The sequence below is a fragment of the Antechinus flavipes genome, chromosome 2, assembly GCF_016432865.1.
Source record: "Antechinus flavipes isolate AdamAnt ecotype Samford, QLD, Australia chromosome 2, AdamAnt_v2, whole genome shotgun sequence".
Lineage (NCBI taxonomy): Eukaryota > Metazoa > Chordata > Mammalia > Dasyuromorphia > Dasyuridae > Antechinus > Antechinus flavipes.
Window position 1 is genome coordinate 495,232,638 of NC_067399.1, and position 19,455 is coordinate 495,252,092.

The 19,455-nt window shown below is 48.2% G+C and overlaps 2 protein-coding genes across 2 annotated transcripts in view; both read left to right on the forward strand.

Moving 5' to 3' along the window:
- Nucleotides 1–491: 491 nt before the first annotated feature.
- On the forward strand, nucleotides 492–6,742 carry MMP9 (matrix metallopeptidase 9). The gene is made up of 13 exons (XM_051979943.1): nucleotides 492–656; nucleotides 936–1,168; nucleotides 1,531–1,679; nucleotides 1,794–1,922; nucleotides 2,061–2,234; nucleotides 2,421–2,594; nucleotides 2,703–2,876; nucleotides 3,056–3,211; nucleotides 3,423–3,708; nucleotides 3,811–3,950; nucleotides 4,652–4,802; nucleotides 4,890–4,993; nucleotides 6,424–6,742. The coding sequence occupies exons 1-13, from the start codon at nucleotides 507–509 to the stop codon at nucleotides 6,540–6,542; spliced, it is 2,139 nt and encodes a 712-aa protein (XP_051835903.1). The 5' UTR covers nucleotides 492–506; the 3' UTR covers nucleotides 6,543–6,742.
- Nucleotides 6,743–14,659: 7,917 nt separating this feature from the next.
- SLC12A5 (solute carrier family 12 member 5) overlaps nucleotides 14,660–19,455 on the forward strand; it is a 32,879-nt gene continuing 28,083 nt past the window's right edge. Inside the window, exon 1 of the mRNA XM_051979944.1 lies at nucleotides 14,660–14,975. Coding sequence (XP_051835904.1) covers nucleotides 14,924–14,975 — 52 coding nt within the window. The 5' untranslated portion in view covers nucleotides 14,660–14,923. The remainder of the gene's footprint in view (nucleotides 14,976–19,455) is intronic.

Below are 19,455 nucleotides of genomic sequence, written 5' to 3' on the forward strand. Positions count from 1 at the left end.
AACATTTTCTTCTTCATCAATCTGCCTCCCTTGAATAGAGACCATTCCCAGAAGACCCCAAAATATGCTGAATTCCCTGTTTCCAGTAGGTCCCTGAACCCACTGACTTCATCTACCTTATCCTGTTCCCACAGACTCTGCAATTCGGAAAACCTCAGATCTATCCTATTGTGCCCAAACCCCTTCAGTTTGGCTGTGATTTCCTGCATGTGTAGTCCTGACTCAACAAATCAAACCCCACTTAAAGGAGAGTGGTGAGAGGAAGGGCATGGTTATGAGGGCTGAAACCAGGCAAAGAGGGTCAAATGTGAACCTCAGTGGAAGAAAAGCCCCCCAGACAGATAGAGCCTTTTGACTCTCTTGACTCACTATCGACAGACTTGAAGAGGAGAGTAAAAGGGGCGGGGTTCCTGCCCCTCCTTCCTTTCTGCCTGCCCCCTGACTCATCCTGTGCTCTATAAAGCCCCTTCTGCCCCTTTGGGCCCCAGGCTCCTAGAGAACTCACCATGACACTGCTTTGGCCTTTCCTTAATTTGATGCTCTTAGTGCTGGGCTGCTGCTCAGCTGCCCCCCGAAAGCACCCCTCCGCCGGGCCTGTCCTGATTCACTTCCCAGGAGAGAAAATGAACCGTCTTACAAATGAGCAATTCGCTGAGGTAGGCAACTGGCCCGCCCAACGGACTTGAGAGATAGGACGGGAGGAGAGGGGAAAGAAAAAGTGGACAGGGAATAAATAGGTCAGGAGTATGCCCAGGATACTGGGGAACGAACTAGGACCTAAACGAGGAGTGTGGGGCGCCAGAAGATAGGTTTTGGCATGTACGAGGGCTGACTGGCATTTGGGAATGTGTGCCCAGGGATTATAAAGGGGCAGAAATTGGGCCCAGCTGATGAGAGAGGATTAGGACGGTCAACTACCAATCATTTTCCACCAGGAATACCTGTATCGTTACGGCTACATCCCGGCAGGGATGTTGGATGGCACCGAGTCTACTTTGAAGCATGCGCTAAGTAAACTCCAGCGTCAGCTGGCCCTACCGGAGACAGGAGAGCTGGACAGCGCCACTCTAGCAGCAATACGCGCTCCACGCTGCGGTGTACCCGACGTGGGCGGATTCCAAACCTTCGAGAACGAGCTCAAGTGGGACCATCAGAACATCACCTATCGGTTAGCGGGAAGAGGATTCAGGGGGTGGGGAGTGAGGGAGCACTCCGATAGCAGGAACTCCTGGGGCCAGAGAGACAATCTGGTGTGGTGGAAAGAGCACAAGACGAGAAATTAGGAGATCTGGGCTTCAGTCCCAGCTCTGGCACTAACTTGTTATATGACCTTATACAGTCCCCCGCTTTGGGCTAGTCTCCTCTTTTGAAAATAGTCGGAGCGGACTAGAGGATTTCTAAGGTTTCTTCCTGGTCCAACAGTCCCGGCGGCGGTGTGTGTGTGTGTGTGTGTGTGTGTGTGTGTGTGTGTGTGTGTGTGTGCGCGCGCGCGCGCGCGCGCTCTTTCTTGATTCTCTCACCTCCCTGCAGGGTCCAGAATTACTCCCCAGACCTGTCTCCTGAGGTGACGGATGACGCTTTCGAACGAGCCTTTGCTCTGTGGAGTAGCGTGACCCCACTCACCTTCACTCGTCTCAGTAGTGGGGACGCAGACATCCTTATTAAGTTTGGGACCGAAGGTGAGGGAACAATCAACTGAGCGCTGTGGTGGCGCAAAGGGTGAGCGGAAAGGTACCTATACTCCCTTCCAGCAGCCTCAGATTGACCCGGTCCCTTCCTTTTTTCTTTGCCAGAACATGGTGATGGATATCCTTTCGACGGGAAAGATGGGCTCTTGGCTCACGCTTTTCCCCCCGGCCCAGGAATCCAAGGAGATGCCCATTTTGACGATGACGAGTTCTGGACCCTAGGCAAAGGCGTCGGTGAGATTTCGTATCCGCTCCCCTCCCTCTCTTCCCCATCCATCCCCACTGAATTTTGCATCTCTTCTTTTCCCGGGTAAGTCTCTCCCTTGGAAAGGCTTAGTCCGACCTAATTTTCTCTTCCTCTTTTCCTTCCAGTGGTCCACACGCGGTTCGGGAACGCAGAAGGTTCCCCCTGCCACTTTCCCTTTATTTTCGAGGGCCGTTCCTTCTCTTCCTGCACCACCGAAGGCCGCTCTGATGGGCTACTCTGGTGCAGCACTACTGCTGACTACGACACTGACCGGCTCTGGGGCTTCTGCCCCAGTGAATGTGAGCTGCGGGTCTAGAAGCTTTGCTTGGGGGGCGGGGGGAGGTGAAAAGAAAGTGAGGAAAACGTGAGAAGGGGGTGAGGAAATAGCCACTACTCCCTGGGCTTCCTCAGATTTATGTGCTGAGGTTCAAGCTAGTGAACGAAAGGAGAGCGAACCGAATCTCAGTACCGCTTCTTGACTCTAGTGCTCTACACCCTGGATGGTAACGCCAATGGAGAGCCCTGCGTGTTCCCCTTCACCTTTGAGGGTCGTTCCTACACTGCCTGTACCACCGAGGGACGCTCTGACGGCTATCGCTGGTGCGCCACCACCTCCAATTACGATCAGGACAAGCGTTATGGCTTCTGTCCCAACCGAGGTACGCTGATTCTGCCTTCCAGTGCACTTCTCCCCACCTAATCTTCCTGAAGGAGAATGTCATCCTCCCCGCCCTTGTCCCCCTCACCTCCAGACTCTACTTCCACAGATACTGCGGTAACTGGAGGCAACTCCCAAGGGGAACCCTGCGTTTTTCCCTTCACTTTCCTGAATCGAGAATACTCTGCCTGCACTAGTGAGGGCCGCACTGACGGTCGCCTCTGGTGTGCGACCACCGATGACTTCGACCGCGACCGCAAGTGGGGGTTCTGCCAGGATAGAGGTGTGTAGGATGTATAGGATAAGTATCTCAAAGGAAGAACTCCAGCTAAAACCGCCTCAGACGAGAGGTGGATAATAAAAAATTGTCAGAGGCTAGGAAGGGATGAGGTGAGGATGGGAAGGGGAGGGAACAGGGAGCGAGAGGCTGAACCCCTTCTTCCTTACCCGTTCCTCTTTCAGGGTACAGTTTATTCCTTGTGGCGGCACACGAGTTTGGGCACGCACTGGGCTTGGAGCACTCATCTGTGCGGGAAGCGTTGATGTTCCCAATGTACACTTTTACTGAGGAACCCCCATTACATCCAGATGACATAAAGGGAATTCAATATCTATACGGTGAGGGTGATACTCTATCTGGTTATGTTGTGAAAGGGGCCAGGGAACTAACTTCCAAATGGTGAGAGAGCATCCTGACTTCAGTATCTACATATTGAAAGGTGGTGATAGGAAAGACACCACATTATCTGTGGAGTTGGGTAATGGGCATTGAGAGAGGGATAATGAATGAGAAGAAAGTTTTATTCGGTTCTTGTATTCTCATCTTCAGGTTCTAGGACTGAGCCGGAACCCAAACCTCCGACCTCCAGTCCTTTAGAGCCAGATTCTACCACCCAGGCCAATGCCTGCCCCACCCTGCCCCCCACTTCCAGACCCACTGGTCCTCCTACTGCTCGACCCTCAGCACCCCCTACTGCTGGTCCCACCGGTCCTCCCACAGCCAACCCTACTGTGCCTCCCACTGGGCCTTTTGATCCAGCTGATGACATTTGTGGCGTCCAGATATTCGATGCCATCGCTGAGATCCGGGGCCAACTTCACTTCTTTAAAGACGGGTGAGCAAAGGGGTCTGGACCACTGAGAGGGGACTTGGATGATGGGAGGAAATACCCTGAGTTGTGGCTGAGCGCCCCCTGCTGTCCTCCTTTCTTCCCCAGGCGGTATTGGCGAATCCAGCAGGGCTCCAAGAGACGGGCTCAAGGCCCTTTCTTCATCACCAGCACCTGGTCTGCATTGCCCTCGAAACTGGACACGGCTTTCGAAGATCCACTGACTAAGAAACTCTTCTTCTTCGCAGGTAAAGACGTAGGGAACTCCTCCCCCAACAAATTCCCCATCAGACAGGTCCTTAATGGATGAGCGCCTTTATGATTTATACATACCATAGTGTCATTATCCCAATCCAGTCTGTCCCGATCCACTCTGGATTGGGATAATAACTCTGTAACCAGATAAAATATAGGTTCATGACCTATGAAAGTGGACGGGAGTTCAGAGACCATCTAGGTCAAACTTCTCATTTTACAGATTGTGATTTGTCCCTGGTTACATTGAAATAGCTAATAGCAGAATTAGAATAAGAATTGATTTCCAAGGAAGCCCTCTTTTCATTATACCTCACTGACTCTCCCTTTCCCTTGGAAAATTCAAAAGTACAAAGTACCATGGGAATAGAATTCCTTTTACACATAACAATAATAAATAACTCACATTCTTATAATACTTTAAAGTTTATAAAGTTTTTTCTTCATTATAGTTTTGTGAAGTAGGCAAAATATGACTTTCCTTCCTCTCCCCCCCCACCCCCTCCATTTTACAGATAAAGAAGCTCAGAAAGGTTTTATGACTTTCTCATGGCCATACAGCTAAATAAGTGTCAGAACAGATTCAAATCCAGGTCTCTTGATTCAAAATCCAGCACTCTTTCTATTAAATTATCCTAACCTTCCAAAATTTCTTTTGGATGTGGGTCCTTAGTTTCTTTCTTACTTTCTACAGGCCAGCAGGTGTGGATATACACAGGTCAGTCAGTTCTGGGTCCCCGACGACTGGAGAAACTGGGTTTGAATTCCAGAGTGCGAAGCATAACTGGTGCCATTCAACGTAATGGGGGCAAGGTGCTATTATTCAACCAGAATCAATTTTGGAGGTAAAAGAGAGTCTGAGCAGAGCAAGGTGATTGGGCAGTGGAATGCTTAGAGTAGGTTGGGACAGAAATCCAATACTTTCTTTCAAGGTTGGATGTGAAGAAGCAAAAGGTAGACCAAAGTGAACCTCACCCTGTGGAGGATATGTTTCCTGGAGTACCAGAGAACTCTCATGATGTTTTCCTATATCAAGGTAAAGAATCAAGGTCTCTTCTCTATGTCCTGTTACTCCAAGACTTTCTCTACATTCTCTGCCCCCTTTTCCTATGACCCTCATGAGATCAAACAGGATTTGTCACTTGAGAAGGAAAGAGTAGAATTGACTTGGGAATATTTATAATTGGGGGCAATAAAAATAAAGTATAGATCAATCAGTTTGTAATTATTGAAAACTTCTAGAACAGGAGTTTTTAACTTTGGATCCACAGACTCCAAATGGTCTGTAAGATAGAATTCAGGGGGTCATGAATCCAGATGGGGGAAAATACATCTTTATTCCAATAGAATTGGCTTCCTTTGTAATCTATGTATTTTATTTGATTAATTTAAAAACATGATTCTGAAGAGATCCATAGACTTCACTAGATTGCCAAAGGGAGTCATGATATAAAGAAGGTGAAGAACTCATTTTCTAGACAGCATTATTGAAAAATAGTGTGTAAACAATTTAGAGCAAAGAGAAACAGTGATCATCAGGAGCCAATCAAGGTTCACTAAAAACGAGCTCTATTAGACTAAGCTAATTTCCTTTTTTTGACCTACAGGTAAAGGAATGCTTATCAAATTTGGAGATGATACAAAAACTGGGAAGAGATGTTAATGTGTTGGATAGCAGAATAACAATCCAATGGAAAAGTCTATAGATTAGGACTGTTGGGCTTAATCTAATAAATTTAACTTTAATGAGAATAAATATAAAGTTCTGCACTTAGATTCTAAAAATCTTTAGTATATCTATATTGGAGAGAAAATGTGGCCAGCCAACATGGGGTGATAACAGTGGTAGGGTTTAGCAAGCTCCATATGAGTCATTTCTGTCATGTGGCAGTTAACCAAATCTCATTCTCCATGATTCAAAGTCTAATGTCCAGAATCAAAGAGGTGACTATCCCCATTGTTCTCTGACTTGGTCAAATGCTATTAGAGTTCTGAGAACTTCATTTTAGGAAGAACATTGAAAAACTGTAGCCTTTCCAGAGAATGACCAGGATGGGAACTCATATTATAGAGGAATAGGTTGAAGAAATTGGAGGATATTTAGCCTGGAGAAGAGATTTAGAGTATCTGAAGAATTATCATAAGAAAAAAGTCTCACACTTAGGCAATGAAGGGAAATTTACAGGAAGACAAATTTCAGCTCAGTAAAAAGGGAACCCTTCCAAAATTTTCAAACAATAGATCTAGCTGCCTTTTTTTTCTTAGTAGTGAGCTCCCCACCATCTGAGATATTCAAATAGAGTCTAAATAACCCTTGCAGTTAAGGGGATTTGTCCCAATAGGTGGAAGACTGGATTGTAGAGGACATTCTGTCACCAAATGGGGAGATTAAAGTAGGTGACTTCTAAGATCCCTTTTCAGATCTGAGATACTATCTTCACATTTCCTATTCACTTTCCCCATTAGAAAATGCGTACTTCTGCCACGACCGCTACTTTTGGCGAGTGAACCTTCGAGACCAGGTGAACAAGGTGGATCAGGTTGGCTACGTGACCTACGACCTCCTGAACTGCCCAGAGGAGTAATCGTTCAGCTCTCCATGGATGCTCTCAGAGCAAGTGGGTATAAGAGCTGAGGAAGGAGAAGACGAAATTTTGCTGTGCAAATGGGGATAGATCTGAAAGGAGCGGAAGGTGCGGGCCGGCCCGCAGCTGGAGGCAGGGCAGGGCAGGTCCGGTTCCTTCCTCCCAGTTGGGAATGTTTCTAATAAACTCGGATTTTCAAAGCCTTGCTCAATCGGATTTCGTTTGTCCTCTTGGGGCCATGATCTGGGAAAGGGCTGAGGGGGAGGGGTCTTGTGTGTAGTGGTGGTGTTTTAAGATTTAACGGAACAGAGAGAAGATCCCTTTTGACTGGAAAGAAGAGCCTGACCTGAAGAGGGAGCGAGTCCTTTATTGAATCATAGTCAACTCTACCTGTCTGCGCTCCTTCATCCTACCCCAGTCAAATACACCCGCACGTTTTCCTATTCTTGAGGCTGTCTTTTCGAAAAGACCGAGCAAGAGCGTACAGGGCGCTAGGACCCTGCGAGGCGAGTAGCGGTAGCTGGGCTGGGGGTGGGGGAGCAACTCAGTCTCCCTCCAGGAGACCCGGCTGCAACTCCTTAAAAGATCTCGGTCCAAACCTGAGCACCTAGTACCTGAACACCCAATTGCTGACCTCCCACAACACACGCACCATGAGTCGGAGGTTCACAGTCACTTCTCTGTCCCCTATGGTTCATCAGGGGTCCTCCAGCCCGGGCCCCTACTTGGACCCCGACCCGCATGGTTGCCGGGGAGAAGACGCCAAAGGTAGCTGAGGCTTGGAGGACAGCTGTCAGGGACCCAAAGGAAAAGAGGCGGGGCTCAGCTGGCTAGGGGAGAAAGGGCGGGGCCAGAGCCAAGGAGTGGGGACTAACCTGATGAATGGCCTTTTGAGGAAGGGGCGGGGATAACTCGAAGTGGGCAGGGCCTTTAGAAAGGGCGGGGTTGAACGCTCTGGGAATTTGGTTCGCTGAATTGGCCCTGAGGGGAGATAGAGTGGATTAGGCTGAAGGGAGAAAGTCTAAAAGGGGAGGATTTAAGTAGGGCAGGGGCGGGAATTAGCTGGGGTTTAGGATGGACATGAGCCTGGTTTTAGAATAGGCTGGATCTTTTAGGGAAAAAATTCGTATTCCAGGCTAGACGAAGGACTCCAGGTTTTTTTGGAGCCATCAAGACACCTGACAAGTAATTGAGGGACTCGGGGAACCATTGCCCTCTTCGCCACCATTCCCAGAGAACCAGAAAGAATCTGGGCCTTAGGATTCCTATTTTCTCTCCTGGCCTTTGCTTGCAAATCGTCCTGTGCTTCAGTTTCTCCCTGTGGGAGAGGAGGAACGCCCCTCAATTTCCCTTCTTTCAAGAAAACCACATCCTTCTCCTCTGTCTTGCCTCTCCCTTAAGTTGTATTAACTGGCTACATGACTTGGGACAAATTCTTTTCTTCTCCAGGCCTCCTATATCAGCCTGCAAAACAGAAGGGGTGTGAACTCAGTAGTGCCTAAGGTCTTGACTAGGCACTAGGTGACACTCTGGAATAGGGTAATAGGATCTTAGACCACATACACTCACTAGAGAAAACACCTGCCCCTGGCCACTAGGGGTTGTTTGGAAGTGGTAGGACCACTGGATGTGATTCTCTTTTTGGCTCTCTAACTAGCTATCCAAAAGGACATGACTCTACTATGCCCTAACAACACCTTTCCTAGTTACTCAGCATATCTACTTTCCATCTAGGATGGGCCAGTTCCCTTTTCATGTTCTGGTTTTGTTCTAGTTTTCCTCACTAGCCACATCTTAATCCTCATCTTCATTTCCTCTTTCTCCTTCCTCCTCTTTGAATTGGACTGAATTGGTGGTCTAATGTACTTGAGACTGAGCCTAATGTTTCTATGATACAACAAACTTACAATCAAGCATTTCCTCCTCTTTCCTGTCCTAGTGTCCCTTCCCTCTGGAAATTTGATTCATTCTGTGAGTACTACACACATGCCCATATAAACCATAGTGTGTATGTGGAATGATGTGTAAGCTTGTTAGTTCATGTATGCTATTATGTGTGTACAAGGGCTGAGAGTATTCATCCCAGATGTATTCTGATTGTTTCTGATCATGAGCTGGTGTGTGTGTGTGTGTGTGTGTGTGTGTGTGTGTGTGTGTGTAGCCTATGGATATTTGGGGGTAGGGAGTTATAAAAATACAAATATTTGGGCTTTAGTATTATATAGATTGGCTATGGACTAGTATGATTGAGAAGACTGCCTTAAGTATATCCTTGTACATGTAAAAGATATGGCTATTCTGTCTCGTTTGTGTGGCATGTGCATGTACAAACTTGTCTCTGTGATTTCTGAAATGTAGGTGTATCTAATGATGGTGAGTTCCTGGAGGTGGGAATGGTATGGGATGAGTGTCCATATATGCAAGTTTATGTATGTTAGAAGAGTGGGGTAGTATTTTCATCCCACACTTAGGATCAAAGGGATATTTTCAATGTTCTATGAAATCTTAGAACAAAATCCCCACCACCACTTCGGATAGATCCCTCCTCTTGATCCCATTCCCTGACTATGAGCCCCAGGAGAACAAATGAAAGCTAATTGAGCAAGGCATGGTGAGTCAATATTTGTTTGTATGTAATTATATTTAAGTGTCTACCTATGTCTCTATCTGTTGCCATGTCTCATATCTGAGATTCACTCTTTGAGATGAGTCAAGCAACCATTTAATCCTCAAAACATTTGAAACAGATTTAACTATCCACCTTCCCATAGATTACTTATGTGGGAAGTATAAAAGTGATTGCTCCTGGAACATCTGCCTGACTCTTTGCTCTGGCTGTTTCTGATCCATCTCTGTCCTAAATGGAAAGAAACTCTTTATTCCTTCCATTTGAAAAAGAGAAGTGGGTCTTTTAGAGGATTGAAGTTAAAGCATTCATAGAAGGAAGAGGAAATAGGTACTCTTTTGGAGATTTCATGCTGGAATAAGGGTTAATCCTGCAGACTGCAGAATTCTGCCCTAAACATAGCTTGGATTCTAAGGGAAAATCTGTACTATCCATAGGAGGGTTTGGTAGGGAATGGAATATGAACTTTAGGCTCTATCCTAGTCCTCAGTTCTTTTATTAACAATTTCTTTTGAACTAGTGAAGTTCTCTATAGCTTGTTTTCCTCATATATTTTATTTTGGATTGGACTTATGCTTGATCAGTGAAGGAACTCCCAGTGAGAAAACTATCTACAGATGCAACTAATATCTGCTTTGCAATGGGCATTGAAAGGTTAAGTGACTTGTCCAGGGTCACAACATCAATATATGTATAAAAAGAAGTTGAAAACAGATCTTCACTCCAAGGAAGATTATTACTAAGCCATGCTACCTGTCTTCTCCATCAATACCATGGGAAGAATGATTGGGATATGCAACGAAGGAGCAAATACCATTTTCTTCATAGAGAGAATGACAGTGACGTAGCAAAAAGGGAACCAATGAATTACTTCCACCTCAGTTTCCCCATCTGTATCATAGAAAGAATGTTATCAATCCAGAAGATAGGAATGTCCCTGAGCAGATGGCCTGCTCACAACTCCATTCTGTACATACTCACCTCCCATCCCAGTATATAGGATCCAAGACAGGTCAGGCCATTCAGTCATACCTCACATACAAGGTGAGCTGCCTGGAAATCTCCATGGCAACAAACTGGTTACGAAGAAGGCTGCTGTTACCACGGCAACAGATTCCCTCCCTCTTTTCCTCCCTCTCAATGAACCAGAGCTATCTGATTCCTAGGAGTCTGAGACTGAGGGTGGAGGCTCATGCCTCTCAAACTTCAGACCTGGACCTCAATGTGGGAGCAGGGGAGAGGTGACAAGACCAAATCTTAGGGACTCAGTGGCTGTTGGGGTCCTGTTGTCTTGGAGATGGAGCTGCAGCCTGTTAATTAAGCCACTGGTTGCCACGGAGATAGTGGTGGTGGTTGACTTGCTCTGCAGTGAGGGGGCGGGGGACTCTGCTGGACTCATCTTTTACAGTCTAGGGCTCAGGGGGGAGATGGAGGAGGCTATCAGTGGGTTTAGAGGCATCTTTGTTATGGAGATTGGAGTGGGAGTGAGGGTGGCAGGATATAGAGGCTGATAGGTGAAATAAGATCCACAGTAAGAGGAATATTATTTATTCTGTCATTCTGGGGTTGGAGGGCTTGATTCTTCCTCCATCCCAATCCCAATAGATTCTGCCTTCCTGAAGGCAGAGATGGTATTAATTTGCCTTGAGTCAATAATATTTTTAAAATAACATCAAGGTGGGAGCACAGGTTTCTTTCACTTTCCAGATAATGAAGTTGGACGGTTATTGCTCGTCTCATCAAAATCTGATATTCTATTTTTTAAGGTCTTCCAACTCTGATATTCTGTGTTTTTATTTTTGTTCTAAGTTTCCTTTCAATCGTTAACATTCTGTGAATTGAACAGGAAACCCGATAGGGATAGGGCAAAAGGTGTATACATGTTTATTGAGAGGTCTCACAGACCAGCAAGCTATCCCTGCCCAAATCTCTGGTCCATAGGTAACTCTTGGGAGATGGGAATCTGATATCCAGAATTGATTAGCCTTCCTAGGAAGCTAAATATTGAACTCAAGTTCAATTTGTATGGGCAGACAAATCTGAATCTTGGGGATTCTTGGGAAAGAAGAGGTTTTTCCCTCCCCCATCCTTAAGCTAAATTGTCCCAGCTCTCACCACATGGGACTCTGGATTGGATTAAAAATATGATTGCAAGAATGGCCTAGAGAATTGTAAAATAACCAAATAATGATTTCCAATATCCAATTTTTAGAAGCACTAGGTTTCAGGGTCCAAGTTGGAGCTCTGAATTGGTCTCTTCCTGAGAGCATGGAGGAATGTTTATCATGAGGCTAGTTTTTTATGATTTAGCTAACATAATAGACAGGGATTCTAAGCAGTATAGAGCTAAGCTCTTTCTGGAGGAAAAGGTGGCTTTTCTGGCCAGAAGATGGTGCTCTGGAGGTGGCTGTGTGTCCAGAATCATGGTCATTTCTACAGTTCTTACTGAATACTTCCCCCTTAGTGGCTTTCTGATGCCCATTTCAGATTCCTGATCTCAGCCTCCCTTTTGTTTTCAAAGATACACCTTGTGGTTGGACCAAGGTAGGAAATTGTCCCCTGAATTAGAAGAACTCAGAATCATGAGTATCATAGATGGAAGAGACCTCTGAAATTACCTAGTTCAACCTCTATCTAATGCAGGAATGCTATATTCCCTGCAAGTGATCATAGAATCTCTGCTAAAATATGAGATTTTTCTTCATGGATCATAAAGAAAGGCAGTGTCCACTTGTGAACCATACTATAATTTTCAAGGTAGAGATGGCTATGACAAAGTCAAGAGAATCCCTAAAGTGTAGGAGATGCCTAGGAATTCTTATGCTAATTTATGTAATGAAAATTTTCCATAGCCAATCTATTAACTGCCTCTGCAAACTCAGCCACTAAATAAACCTGGGGATCTAGTCCATAGTCAAGTTCATATTTGCTATACCTTATTTTTAGAAAAAAATATTATATTGATGTAATTCTTTACATTGATGTAACTTTCCAATAGAACTTATTTCCCTCCACTCCCATAGAACCCTCCCTCATAACAAATAGAGTTCAGCAAAACAAATAAAATATTAGCCATTTATGAAAATATATGCCTTTCCCTACAACTACAGTTTACTAACTCTCTGCTGAGAAGTAACAAGCATGATTTACTGTCAGTCCTCTGTAATTATGACTGACCTTTCCTCTCATACCTTTCTGGGAATCTAGTTAGGAGGCTGAAAAATACTTCCTCTCATCTTTATCCTCATCCTCCACAATCAGTTTCAGCCTCTGAAGGGTCTCCTGAAAACTGAAATCAGTTGATCACTGTGGTCAGTAGTATGTTTTCCTCATGATCAATCCATACAGGATGGGCCAGTTCCTAAGGACTCCACATGCTTGACCAAGTGTGAGATCTATGACAGATCCAAGAAAACCAATCTGGATCTTTGGCCTTTGTCCATGGTACTGAAGGAGTCAGTGGCCCATAATAATGCCTATTTATTAGTTAATCCAATGATCATTTATTAAACTTATTCTATGCGAATGGAAGTGAGGGAAGAAAAAAAAATTTACATACAACACAGCTCTTGCCCTCATGAAACTCACATTGTAGTAGTGATATTAGTTCATATATCTAAAGTTCTATTGTTTCTAGTCCTACCCTGGAATGATTAGGGAGGGAAGGAAGATAATAGGATTTAAAGCTGAAAGGAACATTAGAGGATCATTCAGTGCAAACCTCACATTTTAAATATGAATAAACTGAGGTTCAGAAAAGCTAAGTGATTTGTATGGGGCCATAAAGTTAATAAATGTCAGAAATAGGATCTTGAGCTAGGTCTTTTCATTCCAGGTCCAGTGCACTAAAACCAAGTGCTGAGATTGGGTCTTTATCTAGCTCTCCTTTCTCTCAAAGGTCTTCCATAGACATTCCAGAAAAGGATTCTGGAACTTTGGACTTTCCACTCCAGAGCCCACGAGTCTACTCTGTAGATCAGGAACTGGATAGTAGCTTTGTCTTGTGGACATTGGTAACTACTTTGGGAGAAGATGAGAACATTCCATTTAATGGGAATGGGAAGAAGGAGGAGAAAGCTGAGTTTGAGTTAGATTTCAATTATCTGTCAAATCTTAGTAATTTAAGAGAAGCTGAAAAGTATAGCTGAGTTTCTCTCACTCCCTTCACTGAGGCAATGTAATGGCCCCATAATAAAGGGAAGGGGAGGGAGATGTCATAGCCTTGAAGGCAGAGAGAATGACTGAGGCTCAGGTCACTGTAATTAGGGTCATTTTTAATGTGATCTTCTGCAGAACCTCCCTCTTCTGATATTAGGCCTTTCTAGAGCTTCATCTGTTCCTTTCCCCTTTCATTACTTCCCTTTCTTTTCCTCTCTTCTTTCCTTTTCTTTCCTTCTTTCCTATCACAAGTTGCTGCCTAGATCTTCACCCCGCCTACACTTCCCTGCTTGTGATTGTTGGCCCAAGGCTAGATGTCAGAGACAGAGAGGGGCTCTGAGTAGCAAAATGGTGGAAGAGAAAGGAGAAAAGAAGGGAGGGAGGAATGTAGGGAGAATGTTAGTACTGGCAGCTCCTGATCAAAATCCTCGGATTAATGGATTAGTGGCTGGAGGACTAGGATTCTAAGGCAGAAAAGCCTGTCCCTAACCAGCAGGTGGCCACATTCTCTCCCCCCTTCTTCCCCCTCCCCCAAAGACCGGGGGCCTTACCTCTCACATCTCGGTCCAGGCCCAAGCCTCAGTTTTCCACAATTTCAGATACCCAGATCGGATCAGGCAGTAGCTAGCACAGAAACCTTAGTGTTCTCTCCTTGTCCCAAACACCCAACACTTGCCAGGGAGCAAGATTGTGCTGGTATCTAATGGTGCTCTTTCTAGGGGGCTTGTCTCTGGAGCCTGGATTCAGGTGGTTTTGTAATTGTGAGGATGAGAAAGCTCACCATGTCTCCTTCCCAGAAGGACCGAGTTCCTGGGGGGTATCTGCTCCGCCACTCAACTAGGGCCTCCCTCCCCCTTCTCTTCTTCACTAGAATATGGGGGAGGGGCGGCGGAGAGAAGGGGGAGTCTTCCCCTGACAGAGAGGCTGGCGTGGGCTTGGAGTTCCTACCGGACTATCTCACTGCCCCCCGACACCCTCATCCCAGTCTGGGCCGAAGCAGACGCTGCGGGGCCGGCTCCCGACGGCCACGACCCAGTTCCCCGTGTTATTTTTAGGGCGCTGGATGGCACCTGTCCACGTGCCACAGCCCCGCCCGCACAGAGAGAGGGGCGCGCTGCGTCTGCTCAGGGGAGCTGCACCCCTCCTCCTTTCTCCGTCCTCCCTGCCCCGAACCACGCAAGCCGCGGGTCTCCGCTCGCTTCGATCTCCCCCCACCCCGCACCCTCTATCCCCTAGCTTTCCTCCTCCCCCCTTTCTAAAACCCCGCCAGCGGCTCACGCCTCCTGCATACGAGATGAGCTGAGCAGCTTGGCCGCTGCGAGGGGGCGCGCGCGGGTGTGAGAGCGTGTGTGTATGTGTGTGTGTGTGTCTGGGTCTGTGTCCGGGTGTGTGCGCGGGAGAGGGAGTGTGTGTGGGAGCCCAGCGGCTCTGCACTGCAGCCTCCCCCTGCGCGGAGGGGAGATCTGGACGAAAAGGAGAGAGAAGAGAGTGCTCCACGGTAGTCGGGAGGAGAGTGGGAAGGAGGCTCTCCAGCTCAGGCCGGGCAGACGCCTCGCAGCTGCAAGCTCAGTCCCCGGGGCGCAGCGCGGCGGCCACCATGCTCAACAACCTGACGGACTGCGAGGATGGCGACGGGGGAGCCAACCCGGGTAAGCCGGGGGCCTACGGGGTGGGGGAGGCAAGAAGATCGAAATGGAGGCTGCCACCTTTGGGGACCGGGGTTACAGGCTCGGGGGCGGTCAAGTGTTGCAGAGAAGGGAGAAGGTGCTGAGGAGGAGAAATAGACAACCCTGGGGGACTAGAGGGAGGCTCCGAGTTACCCCCCTGGGGCATCTGCTACTGCTTGGAGGCGTGGGCGCTGCTCTGTCGGAATGCGCTCTCTGCGCTGTCCGAGGTTCTGGAATGCACCCGACGCAGCGCCTGGGGGTTGCTTGGGGCAGTGGCTTTGGGACTCTAGAGGCTAAACAGTTGAAGTGGTACAGTTCCTGCAGGGGTCTGAATAGTTCAAAGGGCTGGTCAGGAGTAGTGGATTGGAAAAGGGCTTTAGGACTGGGTTTCTAGGACCAGATCTGGGCTCTCCTGCTCCCACAGAGGAGACCCCGGAGTCGGTGCCCTCCTTCCCTAGCGCAGAGTGTGTTGCTGCCTGGCTGCACTCCGGGCAAAAGACACTGCAGTTCCTCCCCCCACTCCGCCGCACGGAGCTCACCAGCGGAGAGGGAATGCTGGAGGTGGGAGTGGAGGGTGGGGGAATAAGGGGTGGGAGTCATGTGACGACCTCCTGGCCCGGGCTGCAGAGTCCTGTTGTTGCTGCCATTGGGAAATAGGGAAAAGTGGGGAGGGGGCGAGGAGAGGGTTTGTATGATTGGAGCCCTTTTACCCTAGGCTACCCCGGAGGACGTGATTAGGTCAAACTTCAGGCTTATCCTTCCCTTTGGTATTTAGTCGGAAATAGGGTCCGACTCCCCTTTCTCCCCATCTACTTAAATACATTCAGAGATGAAGCCAGGTCATCTTCCCCATTCTTTGGGATCATAGTATCCCCCTTTGCTCTAGTGTTCGGTAGTGAACCTTCCAGTTCTGTAGGCTCCGCAGTTGTCCAATTGCGGGGCTCCTGGGCATCTGATCTCTGGGGTCTCCGCAGCAGTGATCATTGCACTGCAGACTGCTCTGCGGTGATTGAGAAGCGTTGCCAATGGCTCGACGTTCAGACTGACTCCTCTCTATCCGTTGGACATCCGCTCTATGTACCCCTACCCTGGCCCTATCTAAGAGCCTCCAGGAACATCTGCCCCCTTCAGTTCCCCATCGCCCCTAATCGGTCAGTCAATCTATTAAAACTGTCAAGACCCCCTCCCTTTGGCGGCCCCCTGGAGACACAGCGCCCCCTGCGCACTGACTCGGTTCCCAGTCGGGCTGTCTGAGCTCAGCGGCTGTAAAACATTCCCCTGGGCCTCGTTGATGGACAGGGCCTGAGCTACTGGCAGCTGCCTCTAAGAGATGGCCGGAGGAGCAGAACCTGAGACCGTGGCCTATGGAGCTGAGATAGCTGGGAGAAGGGGTTGCAGAGTGTAAAAAAGCCAGGGCATTATAACCTAGCCGAGGCTTTTCTCTTCTTTACTGTTTCTTAGTAAATTAAGGCCAAGTGAAGAGTTAGGGGCATGTGTGTATGTGTGTGTGTGTGTGTGTGTGTGTGTGTGTGTGTGTGTGTGTGTGTGTACGTGCGTGCTCGTGTGTGTAATCCATATAAACATGGAAATGAGAAGGCAGAAGGTGAGTCTTTGTAGATCTATTTCCACTGTCCTGTTCTGTCCTACAGAGAATCAAACCCTCTCAGTTCCTAACCTCAGAAGTCTAAGGGAGGACCCTTCAAGGGCTAAAACTAAGAGGCTTCATCAGAGCCTCCTTCCCCAATGACCCTGGAGTCCCCTGGCTCTCAGTTCTCATGCCTCCCTACCTCCACTCTAACACTGGGCTCAGGCTTCAGTGCTGGGTTGGAGGGGGGAGAAAGAAAGGGGACAAGCTTTGGAAGCAGTGTCTCACTTGCTGCAGCACCCAGGGTGTCCCTGTTGAGGGTGGGGGAAGAAGAGGAGTGAAGGGAGGGGAGATGTGAGGAGAGAAAGTGAACTGGTACCTTTGCTATAGGGTCTTCTTTCCCTACCTTCAATTTGCTGGAGGGAGTAATCTTAAATCTGGAGAAAACCTCTCTTCATTTGAATCAGAAGCTCCTGGAAGGAGCTTTCTGACCCCAGCACCATTGTTTCTTCCAATTTGACTCAGGTGTATTAGAAATTTACTGTGGGACATCACACCACGACCCCCTAACCTCCCCCTCCCCCAAAAGATTTCTTAAAAGGGGAAGATTAGAAGTATCCTCTTGCCTGAAGCTTTGAACTTCTAGAATGGTTCCCAGTTTAGAGAACTCTCTCTCTCTCTCTCTCTCTCTCTCTCTCTCTCTCTCTCTCTCTCTCTCTCTCTCTCTCTCTCTCTCTCTCTTTCTCTTTCTCTCTCTCTCTTCTCTCTCTCTCTCTCTCTCTCTCTCTCTCTCTCTCTCTCTCTCTCTCTCTCCCCTCTCTCCTCTCTCTTTGTCTCCTCCCTTTTCTCTCTGTCTCTCTACCCTCTCTCTGTCTCTCTCTTGTTTTTGTCTCTCAGTCTCTGCCTGTCTCTGTCTGTCTGTATCTCTCTGTCTCCCTGTTTCTCTTTTTTTCTTTCTCTCTCTCTCTTTGTCTCTGTCTTCCCTCCCAAGAAAAGGAGAGGCCAGTGCCTAGGCGAGGAGACCAGAGTAGGCAAAGGGAGTCAGAAACAGAATCTGTTGAGAGAGACAGGAATGAAAACCGGGAAGGAGCCAGTCAGCACAGGGCCCCGAAAAATTTATGGACTTCTGAAATCAAGAGTAGCATGTTGTAGTGGAAAGAATGCTGAAATGGAGTCAAAAGACTGGCTTTTGATCCTACCACTGACTCATTTTATGACCTTGGGTAACTTACTTCCCTTCTTTGGGGCTCAGTTTCCCCATCTGAAAAATACGGGGGCTAAATTATTTAGCCTCTAAGACTGCTTCCATCCCTAACATTCCAGCTCTAATTTGAGAAATGAGGGGGCTTTATCTGGGCTTTTGCCCCCCACGGGCCTTGGAGAATGGGGGAACACCGAGGAGCCTAGAACAGGGATTCCAGTCCCCAGGCCCCGGGGGGAGGATCCACTGTCCGTGCTGAGATGTTGTTTTCGCCCCGGGAGCTCTGGCCGCTGCAGCTAATTGAAAGCCGATTCGAGCTGAGTGCTCCCTAGGGCCCCAGAAAGGCGGCGGGGGAAGGGAGGAGGGTTCCGATCCCGGTCCCTCCTCTGCCCCGCCCCCATTTCGGCCACGCCCCTTCTCTTCTTCGCCCCCCCTTCTCTTTTTCCCCATCCCTCCCCCACCCGCCCCCAGCCTCCAGTGCTCCATTTAACACGTCCGCTTCAAGCCACCCCTCCCTCTGGGTGCCTGGACTAGAAGGTGGGCGGGGCCTTAGAACCCCAACGTTGCCCAAGCCGTCTGGGGTCCCCAGTGGATGATTCTCTCCCTCTCTCTCATATCGGGAAGTTTTTGGATTCGGCGTTATATAGAACGGGTATTGAATCTCATCTGGAGGGAGAGTATAGACTATGAGGTCCAATGAACTTGGGGGAGGGTGCGGAGGAGGAAATACAGGTGCCCACTCCCGTCCTCTTCTCTCTCTTTCTTTTTCTCCCTCTTCTCCCCCTCTCCTCCACCCCTCCCACCTTTCTCCGCGCCGCGTGCCGCGTTACATAAGTGACTGCGGGCGCGCGGCCCCTGCGCTTCAGCCCCGCGCGGTTGCCATGGAGACGCAGCTCGGAGGTCTCTGCGGCTGAGACCCCCATAGCGGGGGTTGGGCGGGCAGTTCGGACTGCGTCACTCAATACACCCACCCTCACGAGCCACCGGCCTTATTCTAAAGAAGGGAGGAAGTGGAGGGAGTGGACACCTCCCACTTCTTTTTGGCCCTTTGGTCCCATCCTTATAGGACTTGAAGGAAAAAAGACCCTATCCCATACGTCATTTGGCCCTGTCCTGAAGGGAAAGGAAGACTTAATGGGAGAACAGCATTTACCCACATTCGGCTGACCAGGTGCTAAGGAAATATGAGAGAATGAGACACTTTGCTACCCCCTTCCCCCTCCCCAATAAAAATCGGGCCAGTTGTCCTGCCCTTGGAAGAGAGGAGTGATCGAGAGACACACGTCTTCCTCTTTCCATTGTTCTTGGTCTGAGAAGGAGAAGAGATATGAAAGAATAAAATATGTTGGCTCTGCTCCATGCACAACTGCCTTCCTTGAGGGGTCAGAGTGCCCCTCGCTCCAGCTGGAACTCCAGCCCACCTGAGTCAGTGGTTAGTAACTGGAGGGAAGGTAGACCACATGGGAATGAGGGAGCTCCAGAACCTCCTCAGGGACAGTTATGAAGCATAGGACTGTGAAGGCCCAGAATTTGGAAACCTTGGAAAGTGATAAGAGGAAGCTCTATTTGGGTTAAGATGGGGCAATGAAGGAGAAAGTGGGAATTGAAATCATGTTAAGACTTCCAGAAGCTGCTCTCTGACATTCTCTGCTCCCTCTTCATCTTCCACTAGTTTT